The 12,286-nt window shown below is 42.6% G+C and overlaps 1 protein-coding gene across 1 annotated transcript; it reads right to left on the reverse strand.

Annotated features, from left to right (window-relative positions):
- Positions 1 to 9,819: 9,819 nt before the first annotated feature.
- On the reverse strand, positions 9,820 to 11,528 carry LOC124477048 (secreted frizzled-related protein 1-like). The gene is made up of 4 exons (XM_047034568.1): positions 11,248 to 11,528; positions 10,854 to 11,023; positions 10,567 to 10,659; positions 9,820 to 10,453 (listed from the first exon to the last, which is right to left on the reverse strand). Exons 1-4 carry the CDS (start codon positions 11,526 to 11,528, stop codon positions 10,143 to 10,145), a joined length of 855 nt encoding a protein of 284 aa, XP_046890524.1. The 3' UTR covers positions 9,820 to 10,142.
- Between the last annotated feature and the right edge of the window lie 758 nt (positions 11,529 to 12,286).

Raw genomic sequence — 12,286 nt, forward strand, 5'->3', positions numbered from 1 at the left:
ACCAGGCGTTAATTTCGTGTGGTTTGCTAGACACGTCTCAAAGTTTGAGACGTAATTTACGTGTGTAAATGCAACGTGTCACGTGACACGCTTCAATTCGAGGCGAAAAAGACGCCGACTTTGTATGGAAGTCGGCGTTTTTTACGCGTGGTTGAGACGAGGCCGTGTCAAACAAGACGCAAAAGACGCCGACTTTGCATGCCAAGTCGGCGTTAATTACGCGTGCTAACACACGGGGGCGTCTTAATACTTGCCCACTAGGCCTTCCATACGCAAAAGACGCCGACTTTGTATGCCAAGTCGGCGTTAATTACGCGTGCTAACACACGGGGGCGTCTTAATACTTGCCCACTAGGCCTTCCATAAACAAGGCGCAAAAGACGCCGACTTTGTATGCCAAGTCGGCGTTAATTACGCGTGCTAACACACGGGGGCGTCTTAATACTTGCCCACTAGGCCTTCCATAGATCTTTGCATGGATGGACGGACGGCGATGCTGTTCAGAGTGCCGTCCATAGAGGGAGAAAATTATGTCAAACGACAGTCTCCTAAGGCAGGTTATCCATGTCCCTTTCCGCTCGCCATACTGGCTTCACCATGACATTCGAGGTATCGTCAGAGCCTGTTTAAGGATAGGCTGCAGAGGATATCTTTTAGAAAAAATGCATTTGTGAATCTAAGCGCGTCAGGAAAGTTCCAAAAATCCACACGAACGAATGCAGGGATTTACACGAACGAATGCAGGGATTCACACCAACGAATGCAGGGATTTGTAACTTGTGTTTGTCAGGTTGCAAACGAATGTAATAGGGTCATTTATTTGTGAATCGCGTTACATTTGAGAATCACGAAATACATTTGTGAATCGTGTTACGTTTGTTTGAATCGTGTTACGTTTGTTTGTTTGAATCGTGTTACGTTTGTATGAATCGTGTTACGTTTGTTTGGATCGTGTTGTTTGTTTGAATCGTGTTGCGTTTGTTTGTTTGAATTATGAAACTAATCTAACTCCATAAACTATTGTCACTTCCTATATAAAAGGCTCAACAGTTTAATGAAGACGACTGTCAAGCTCAATCTATGCGAAAATTATCGATGGGAAAAGAGTAGATAGCGCTGAACATGAACAACGCGCCTCACAGCTGAAAGTTTATGTAGCGCAATTGCATGAACTGGTTAATGAATGAATTTGTCCTGATTGCACAAGGACAGGGTTCAAAATTATTATTCATCCGCAAAATCATGGCTTTTAGTAGTAGTTTGCTTCTGGAGTGTAGTCCGTGCAAAATAGATGGGTAGGCTACCGCAAAAGTATATATAGGCTTACGCGTCTGCAAGACGGAACGAGAAACGACGTTGCCTTTGACTTGAATGTGCGAATGGTGCTCTTAGCCCACGAGTTAGGGTTGGGGTATGGGAAGATAAATGCATCTTTCCCACTCTGGTCAAATGTGGCACTTTGGATAACATCAGTGACTAATGAAAGCATTGCTGTATTGTCTTCTCCCCACACCCCCACACACACTGCTCCACTGTAGCCTTCATCAATTTGTTTTACGGATCAATAAAGTATTTAATTCATGTGTTATTTAGTCAGTTTTACAGTAGGCCCCACAGGCTTTTCCCTTTAATATCAGGGTGGACAATATTTAGATAATGTCGCCTACCAATATACATACATTTTTTTTACTTTAGTGGCAAAAACATAACTTTAACAATAAAACTTGGCAAATGAACAGTAAGTAAATACACCAAGCATTAGATTTTAGTGTCAGGAATTGAGAGAGGGCTGGAGTCACTGCAAAGGACCAGGGAGCAGATCATGCAGGCTTTCTGGTGTTGGTATAGAAAAGCAGAGGAGAATGGAAATCACCTGGTAGCCATAAACACCATGCTGGAACCTATTTAACCCATGAGGTGGGGAAGCAGCTTATCCCAGTGTATCACCGCATGTCAAGTGACAGCCTGCTGCAGCGAATGCAGCATTGAGGCACTCAGAATGCAAACGAGTGCCTCAACTCTGTTTTATGGGTGCAGTGTCCAAAAAGCAGAGTTGAGGCAGCAGCCAGTATGGCCATCTCCACTTTTAATGAAGGTGCCTCTGCCATGCTAAGTGTAATGGAGAGGCTTCAGAGCACAGTTGTTACAGTTAATGCCATGAGAGAAACTGATCGGTTCCGAATGTCCAAATCTGAGGCTTACGCAACCAGCATGAAGCCGAGACGCAAGTGTCTGAGCACTGCAATACTGAATAGGCATCAGCTAGATAGGGATGAGGGTCCAACATATGAAGCAGGCATGGAAAACTAGGCTGCACACATAAGTTAGGCTATAGGCAAAGTTAAGCAGGATGGACAACCACCAAACCAGGGTGGAAGTTCTAGTAGCAGTGTGTCTGTGCGGGTGCGTGTGTGTTTTACTACAGTTCTGTTCAGTTAAAAGCCAATACTGGTTAAATTTTCAGTTTGAATGTGTTTGGCATGTTTTCTGTTGTTGTTGCCAAGGTCTTGATTAGATATTTTGTCTGTAAATAGTGCTTTAATTCAAATCCATTTGCACACAATTTTACAACACTCTTTTTTAAAAGTCAGTTTTCTCAAAATGAGGTTTTTCTCATGCTCTGAGCGTGAAATCTCCACTTCTGTAGTACTTACATACATCAAACTTTCTATTTATCTTCCTATTTACTTTGTCTATGAGTTTACAGAGGGGTCTGTTAATAAATGTTTCATAGTCTGATTTATCTGGAATTTTATAAAAAAAAAGTGGCGATAATCGTTTTTTGGAGTGTTGACAGTATTTTCTGATTTCTGAAGTGATAAAAAGAGATCAAAAATCTCCTCTGTAAAAAACTTTATATTCAAAGTTTCAACAAAAGGACAAAAAAAGTTTTTACCTAGCTTTAACCAATAATCAGATTTCAGTTCTGGAAAAGTACGCATATTTAATTAAATTGTGCCTCATTTGCAGATAATTTGCATATCTAAATAAAATAGTCAGAAAACTTGTAATGCATTAAAACATTGTCTTAATATAAGTAATCAACTGGGGAAGTTTAATGGTGATATCTATCAGCTAACATTTTTACCCTATTAACCTGTGGTGTCTGGCCTTAAAAAAGAAATATAAGGTAATTATTTGGTGAGATATATGCTGCATGTTATCGCAATCTGCCTTTTCAAATGAATGCGTAATCTATATATCAGCTTTTCGTGTGCGTGTGTGCACGCACATATATGTTTGCTATTGCAGGATCTGAAAACGCCAAAGACTGGTTCAGGGACCGAAAGCGGGGAGAAAACAGCTGCCAACTGGCCATTCTATGGGGATATGCACGAAGTTCTCGGTGCCAGACCATGCATAGAGCCCCCTGTGTTAGTGGCATCTTTTAATGAAGGCAGTGATGCCACAACATTACTGATGGTAAGTAAGGAAAATACACTTAAATTGATCTCTTACATTTAACCGGTGCAAAACCTCAATGGCACCAACATATCTAAGGCCTGAAGTACATATCATGTCGGTAGATCTCCAAAACATTCAGTGTGAATGGACCTTCAGGCCCTGGTTTACTGCTGTGTGTGTGCTTGCAGTGTGCACATGATGTTACTGTGTATGGTACTGAACCAATCTGGTTATTCATTTTCTATGTACAGAACATCGTTGAACCAAGAGAAGATTCTGCCTCCAGTCCTGGTCCTCCAACCACTCCCACTGCTCCTGATCCCACAACACTGTCTCCCAGGAAGAAACGCATGAAGACCAATCCTATACTGGAATTTCTCAAACAGGAATCCGCAAAGGAGCAGAAGAGGCACGAGAAGACTGAAGCCAAAACGGAACGTTTCCTCAGCCTATTTGAGAAGCTAGTTAATAAAAATGCCAGAGCAGTAATTTTGTTTTGCAAATGTTTTATCTGGAACAAATATATAAACAATAAATAAGAAAATACAGGACAAAATTATTGAATGAGAACATGTGCATGTGAACTATTTACAAGTTTGTAGAAGCATTCCTACTGAGGCACTTCTATATTGCCAGTGATCAGGGCAGCAAGCCTGTCCCTCGTGGCATTCCCTGGCCGTTCATGTGGTGCAGGGGCTTCCTGCAGAGGTCCTGGAGCCATGATGTCCTGTGCCACATCATCATCAGATTCAAGGAAATCCCCATTGTCTATGCACACATTGTGGAGGAAGGCACACGATGCGATAACCCGAGGCGCAAATGTGGGCTTCACCTCCAAGGCCTTGAAAAGAGTAGACCTCCATTGGGTCTTCATCACACCAAACGCTCTCTCGACTATTGTACGCCCCCTTGATTGATGGTAGTTAAATCGCTGCCTCTCCCGTCCATTCACTGGCTCCATGTATGGTGTGATTAGGCAGATTGGAGTCTCCAAACAAGGATATCCAACATCGCCAAGCAGGAAGTATCCAGCGGGAGGGTACCTTTTAGACAGGTAAAAGGGGCTATTTTTTAAAACCCGGGTGTCATGTACTGATCCTGGGTATCCAACAAACACATCTAGAAATTTTCCATATGCATCACAAATGGCCTGCATGTTTATTGAGAAAAAGCCCTTGTAATTTAGATAGTCCAACCGGTGTAGTGATGGGGGCTTAATGCGAATGTGACAGCCATCAATGGCACCCACAGCTTTATTAAAGACTGGATTCCTCGCTAGTTGGCCAAATCCGAGTCCAATATTGTCCAGATCTGCAGGTGTTGGGAAAGAGATGGCTCGATGTAGGTTGCTCCAAATGTGTTGAGCGGTTTTGTGTATGACTCGTGGACTGTTGCTCGGGGTACATTGAATACCCGTGACGCTACATGATATGACAGTCCATGAGCAAGCCAGTACACATAGATGAGGACCTCCAGTTCATGACCCCAGCCATGATCCTGCCTGCTTTTCAGCAGTATCTGCAGGGCATGTACGGCCCGTCTGCACAGTCTGAAGTCCTCCATTAGCTCCAGCTCTACATTTAATCACAACCGCAGGATGGGCACGTTGATATTAAGATGACAGTAGGTCATCATACGGCCACTCTGAAGAACAAACAATAATCAATATTATTGGACAAAGGCTAAACTTCACTGTTTCTACCAATGAATTGTGATGTCTCAATGAAAAATAAGTAGGCCTAATCTAGTTGAACTGTTTGTTGAGTGCTTGTGTTTATGTTATTTTTCCTTAATTTCCGACACAAGAGATGGCAATAATAACACAGAAGAACAAATAACTTTTAGTTTTTATTTACATTAACCATGATCGCCACTGGGCTAACGTTACCCCTTACAAAAAAGAAGTATACTAAAATATGGATAGTACACTTTTAGTTCACATTTGATATACTTTTAAGTATGCTTTGAAAATAGTTCACTTTTGATATACTTTTAAGTATGCTTTGAAAATAGTTCACTTTTGATATACTTTTAAGTATGCTTTGAAAATAGTTCACTTTTGTAAGAAGTATACTTAGAAAATAGTTCACTTTTTATGTACTTTTAAGTATGCTTTAAAAATAGTTCACTTTTGATATACTTTTAAGAAGTATACTTAGAAACAGAAAAAGGTATACATTTCTTCTGGAGTAGGATGTACGTTTTCTATTATTATACAGCAAAAACAGTCAAAATAATTTTTAAGTACATTACAGGTTACATTTTTTAGATCCATCTTATCCTAATTATTAATGTCTATGAAAATCTATTATGCATTGCACATTTAATCTGTTTTGGTATTGAAGCTGTAACCTTAATTACTGCCAAAACATTCTGAAGCCCTATAATCTTATACTAATAATTATCAATTGGAGTATTAATGGAAAAAAAAGAAAAAGCTACTTGAGAAACAAGCAGACAGAAGGGTTGCATTATGCATTTGAAGGTTATAATGTCAAACTGACTGAAGAACGAAATAACTACGTGAATTAATGAAGATAGTGTGGCTCATTGGCTAGTCAATTACCATGATGCAAGGCGGTAAATAGTGTTAAAATTTGCTGCTAAGTTTGCCGTTTGCTCGAAATACAAATGTAACTTCATGAATTTCGTTTTTTAAATGTGTCTGCTTAGAATGTAGTGTTTTGTTGAGTGGTAATTGTCATTGTTGTGCTGGTTTACCATTGTAACCATGAGTTAAATGACTGTTACATTTCATAAGAACAGCTGGATTCCTCCAACCATATGTAGTGCATAGCGGCTTTCAGCTAAGAAGCTGTAGTGAAATGATGTGAGGGCCCCGTTTTCACCACGTGATTTAAGATCTGAGGAGTTTCAGGGGCCTCTAACATTTTAATACATTAGTAAGTAATAGTCAAATTAAATTTTGAAGTTTACTTCTTGAAGTACTTAAATGTAAGTGCACTTGTAAGTATTGCAAAGTATACTTTGAAGCCCTTTAGGAAGTATACTTGATGAACTGAAAGTGCACTACACAGGCTACTTTGAAGTATTCAAAAGTAAACCTTGAAATACACTATAAGTGTACTTTAAAGTGTATTAATGACCTAAAACGTGTGCTTCAAAGTGTACCTAAAAAGTGGGCCAATTCAGTTTACTTAGTACAAAAAGAGTATATAAATAAGTACACTGCTAGTATACTTTAAGTAACATGATAATAGTATACTTTTTATATTAAGTATACTTACAAAATAAACTTGAAGTATACGTCTTTTTTGTAAGGGACTACTAAACAATAACAACAGGTATCTCTCTTTGTGAGAAGGCGATAATAGCTAACGTTACGATAACTAGGCTAACTGTTAACACAAAAGTCATTCAAATTTTAACTGTAAATAACTGTTTCAACAGAAACGTTCGCAAAATTTGTTCCATACACTGTAACGTTATGATGTGAACGCACCTCGAGCAGGTTAGACTAACGTTAACACATCGCAATCATACCAGCTAAGTTCAGTACAACGTTAAATTTCTAAAACAAATGTACATACCTGAAAGACATCCACCATCGCTAGTTGGTGTCGAAGCCGTCTTCTGTTTGTCTCATTTTTTCTCCGTTGGTTGTTTAAACGGAGAAGGATGATAAAAGCTAACAGAACAGCTGGAGCCGGCATTTTCATGAATGGAATTACTACTACTACTTTCGTTGATGCGTGTGACGTAGGTGAACTTGTTGGCTACTAATGACGCAATGACGCATCGAGTGGTGTCCCATTTCGCAGTTAAAGATTTCAATCCCTTAACACTTCACACTTCGTTGTGAAGGGGCACTCTCCAGAATTGAAGTGCTAGGGTGAAGTGCTAGGGTGAAGTAGTAGTATTGGGACAGGGCCCTAGTGACCACTTCCTCCTTCCGGGCAACAGCCTCCTCCCTCTTAGTGACCACTACCTCCTTCCTGGTCACTTCCTCTTCCCTCTTAGTGGTCACTTCCTACTTCCGGGCAACAGCTTCCTCTCTGATAGCGACCACTTCTTCCTTCCTGGTCACTTCCTCCTCCCTCTTAGAGACCACGTCCTCCTTCCGGGCTACAGCCTCCTCTCTCTTAGTGACCACTTCCTCCTTCCTGGTCACTTTCTCCTCCCTCTTAGAGACCACTTTCTCCTTCCGGTCAACAGCCTCCTCTCTGTTAGTGACCACTTCCTCCTTCTTGGTCACTTCCTCCTCCCTCTTACTGAACACTTCCTCCTTCCTGGTCACTTCCTCCTCCTTCTTAGTGACCACCTCCTCCCACCTGGTCACTTCCTCCACTCTCTTAGTGACCACTTCTTCCCACCTGTCCACCTCCTCCATCTTGCTCCCCAGCTCCTACTGCTGCTCCATCAACAATTCAACCTTCAGTGCAAGGTGTACTGCTTGGCGGCCAGGATCTTCTCCTGTCGCCTGAGCTCCCTCGAGAGCACTGAGAGTTGTTCAGGATCCATCTTCACCATAGGGAACACAAAAACCAAAACATTAGGTTGTCAGCGCTTGACATTAACAGTTTTGCTCACCAGCCACTGTGGCTAGTGGTTTTCCAAAGTTACTGGCCATTCATTACCAGTTTTTCTCTTTTGTGTTGGTGTCTGGCCTCCGGGTTTTCCTACACCTGTTATGTGCCGCCATATCCTTGCCATGAAATGAGTTTATTATTTTAGACAGGGTCCTCAAGTTTGATCAAAAGCTTGGAGTGAGATCACATGCGTCATGTGTGTTCGCGCGTCTATGTTGCCTGGTAACGAACGTACGGTGGCCGAGACTGTTCCATGTGTTTGCGCATCTATGTTGCCTAGTAACAAACGCACTGTTGCCGAGGCTGTTTAACACAGGGGAAAAAGATACGTGCTGGCGGCAGGAAACTTCACTCCGTGTGCCTGCGCCTAATGTATAATATGCTATACAACGTTAGCAGGACAACTGGTTGTCGTTGCCTTCACAGCGTGAGAAATACAAGGTGTGGCTTGTGAGTCAGTGAACTGGTTGAAATGCGTGTGTCTCACGGGCAATGCGTGAGGCTAGAGAACCCTGTTTTAGATGTGTTTTGAGAAGACTACAATAAAAACAATATATAGAGAGATAGGCTTTATAGAATTCCACCCGCCAAAGTGGCAAGTAAGAGTGCTAATGTCAAGCCCTGGTTGTCGCCCCATTAAGCAAATATGACGTGAAATCTTTATTTATTCGCATGAACTACTAAGTAGGACGTGAATCACTTAACAAAGAACGCCTAATCCAAGCAATTCATTCATAAGATATTGGAAGACTACAGTGAAAATAAACTTCGATTTTATATTTACAACAGACTGAAATGTGCTCAAATCATATTAGGCCTATGTAAAGGTAAAGCTTATACCTGTAGAAATAGACCCATGAAGAAACACGGGTTCTAAGTGTCCGCTAATGCAGGTTGGTAAGTGGTCAATGCAAGTAACGCTTGTAGTATAGGAGATGTCTTTGCAGTCAATGTCACGAATGATCATTTTCAGTCTGAAAAGTCTTATTTAAGCTTCTAAAACTGGTTGTTCCCATCCTTGATTGTGATTGGCTATATCGCATTCCATGCCGTTGTAAAATCCAGCATAACCTCACAGGTTGTCCTCATAACATTCTTTAACATTCCATATTACTGCGCATCGAATATTTCAAATTGAAAAAGACGGCAAAGGTGTCCATCTGGCTGTTGCGTGGCAACGATTTATGTAGGAACTATTACTTTGTAGTAGCGGAAGAATGACGGTTTATTATTAAACTATTTTGTTTTAATTGTTTTTATTGATGAAACTATATCAAATATTTGTAGTAACAGTTTTAGAAAAGCAATAAGCCCCGCGAGTCCGTGGTTTACGCTGATTTTAGAACAGGTAAGGGGGTTTTCGGCACTCCGCTTCACGTCGTGCCTAACAACTCCCCTTATTCGAATGTTGATTCTATTTCTATAGTTTCTTCCCATTCTAACGTCAACGGGCCTATCTGAATTCGAATGAGCGGACATCACTTCATCGTAAAGATGGATGATGTGGATGATGTAGGTTATCGTGCGGTGTCGTTGTCGTCCACATAAACACATTTTAGATTTTGGAATCCAAATGACTATGGTTTTCCTTGTAGCCTACTACTACTGCAAGTTAACATCAAACTCGTTTTTCAACATTACCCTTTCAAAACCAATTTTCCCAATTTGAAGTTTCCTCATCCTCACAATAACAAGGACTTGATGTCGTAAAAAGGTCAGCAGTTTTTCAATAATTTGATGAAGCAACTTCGGGTATATTGACATTTATTGTCATGAACATGGGTATGGTTTTCTACTCGACATGTATCCAAAACAACCAAAACATAAATACAGCAATCTCTTCATAAAATATCTTTAGAAATCATTAACATTTATCATTTCTATTTACAAATTTCAGTGCATTCCATTACTGTGTGCTATTAGTGAAAGCTGAGGGACTGCTATACTGCCAGTGAACAGCAGATGACAGCAAAGGGTAGTTAAGAGTCCAGCTCCAACATTTGTCTTCAGCAGGTTAGAAACACATACAAATAGACATGCTCGATGCACAAGCCAGGTGATATGCATGTTGCCCTCAGTAGCACTTTCAGAACTAAGGTCATGCCCCAGGCAAATGAGACTGCCGAAGTCGCACAGACTCAGGGTTTATCCTTTGATGCTGTTTCCAGGCCTGGTTCTTCCATTCACTCAGCACCTATGGTGCTTCCACTTGCGTGTTCCTACAGCCAGGTTAGCGTCCTTTTTGTGCCAGGGGAACAGGTGGTTGAGGGCCAGGGTGCGGTCGAGCAGCACGCTGCCAGTCAACAGGTAGAGCTGGGAGCGCCCGGGCCGCACCAGAGTGTGGGAGCAGCGTAGGTTGATGAGGAGCCACTGCTGTAGGAGGTGCTGGGTGTCATAAGGAAGGAGAGGGCCCTGGCGAATGAACTCCACCCTGCCCTCCACCTCAAACTCAGGCTTCCCCGTGTGATGGCGTCGGCGGGACAGTTTTGCTGTTACAGCTGTGGAGGAGAGAGAGAGAGACAGAGTGTAAGTATACGTTTGGGGAAAAAATACATTACACTGTCTCTAATGATGCACACACACAGACTTATTATTTAACCGTGAGTCTTACCAAATTCATCCCGGCACAGTGCATCCAGCACAGTTCTCAGCAAGGGGCTCTCCTCTACAGAAGGGCAGGACTGGCATGCAGGCTTGGGAAGTACTACAAGAGAGAAAACAAAGGGTAAACATCACTATGCTGAGCAACAACAGCACCGTCAGAAGACCTGGGAGCTAATAGCCACGTATCTATTGATTCAAATGGGAACAGGGTGCACAGTTATTGAAATTCAACTTGAGTTCATTCAACTCGCGACACTTCGTTCACACCACAGAGGAGAGTTGTGGGTAACTGACCTTTAGCCAGGTGGCTGTTCTGTTTGGGGTGCGGTGACAGACACATGTCCTCCTGCGTGGGGAAGCGGTCACAGTCCAGGGCCTCTGGCCAGGTCTGACCCTGACAGGCCAACACCGGAGCACAGCTGTCCCTCACAGACACACACAGACTCCTACAGGGCTGGATGAACCTAAGGATGAGGAGACGGGACTTATTATTGCCAGGTACACACCAGTTACACCACTCTGGACATGAGAAAACCTACACAATTACAGGATTTCCGGCAAAAATAAACAGCTTGAAAATTGAGAACATTTAAATTAAAAAAATACTGTAAACAAAGAGAGAGGAGAGAGAGGGTAAAATAAGACATAAGCAGACGCATATTATTTAAATATTGTTGAAGCTCCTTACGTGTCAAGGCAGACGGGGGCAATGAGGGAGCAGAGGAAGGCCTGGGCCTGGGGGTGGCACCCCGTCTGGAGCAGGGGCTTCCAGTCCTCCGACCGCGGCACCACCTCAGCCTCCAGGCTGCTGTGGCCCAGGAAGTTGGGCAGACGCATCTCAGAGTAACCCACATCCTGGCACACGCTCATCTGCTTGGGAATGGGCACGCAGCGGGTCGACTGGCCCAGGTCAAAGGCCCCGGCTGAGGATAGGAGCACCAGGAGAGTCAGGGTGATGGAAAGATCCATTTTTGGAAGGAAACGGATAAGACGAAATCCAGGGATAGATGGGTTCTGTTTGTGGAGGCTTGCTGCTGTCAGTGCCTCTCTGGTGGCTGGTCTCTCCTTTATATAGATGGAGCCCAGCCCCATTAGTCTGTTATCAACTACCTATCAAAGAGGCCGAGACGATGTGTGAGGAGACAACGGCTTGTTTTGTGATGACTGCAGACAGACAGGGGCGTTATAGGTAGATGTGGGGGGCGGGGGGGTTGAAAGAGGGGTGTTGAGATGGGGGGGTGGGGGGGTGCTCCACAGGGAATCACAGGCTGGCTTCATTAATAGACACCCATCTGTAGAACATGTTGAACTAAGTAAATGTTTGCTTTCCAACAGTTTTCACAGAAATCTACACAGTACTACTACAACATCATACACATTTCTTGGTGCTTTAACCTTGTATGTACGAGTATATACTCTACTAAACAATTCCTCAAAAGGAAAAAACGTGATTGAATTGATTCAGGATTTCTCGGTAGGTTGCCTCCCAACAGTAGCGTGACTGTGATAAAGATGTGCTTTGTGGGAAGGTGCACTTTTAGGGGTTGTGTGCAGACAGACAAGCAGTCTGCTCCAACTTTAGTCTCTTTCATGTCCAACTGGCTGCTCATTTGCAGGTTTCCTCAGAAGAAATCCGAGTCTAGCTCTCATTAGCAGAGCAGTGTCTCAACCTCACCTGGCTTTGATGTGACACAAGCTCTGCCATATTCAAATGCTAAATGCTATTG

This window comes from Hypomesus transpacificus, chromosome 14 (assembly GCF_021917145.1).
Source record: "Hypomesus transpacificus isolate Combined female chromosome 14, fHypTra1, whole genome shotgun sequence".
Lineage (NCBI taxonomy): Eukaryota > Metazoa > Chordata > Actinopteri > Osmeriformes > Osmeridae > Hypomesus > Hypomesus transpacificus.

Coding starts and splice junctions, on each gene's coding strand:
- LOC124477048 (XM_047034568.1), bottom strand. CDS start 11,528: ATGGATCTTTCCATCACCCTGACTCTCCTGGTGCTCCTATCCTCAGCC. Junction 11,024..11,247: donor GCCCCCGTCTGCCTTGACAC/GTAAGGAGCTTC, acceptor CCTCATCCTTAG/GTTCATCCAGCCCTGTAGGA. Junction 10,660..10,853: donor GAACAGCCACCTGGCTAAAG/GTCAGTTACCCA, acceptor TCTCTCTTGTAG/TACTTCCCAAGCCTGCATGC.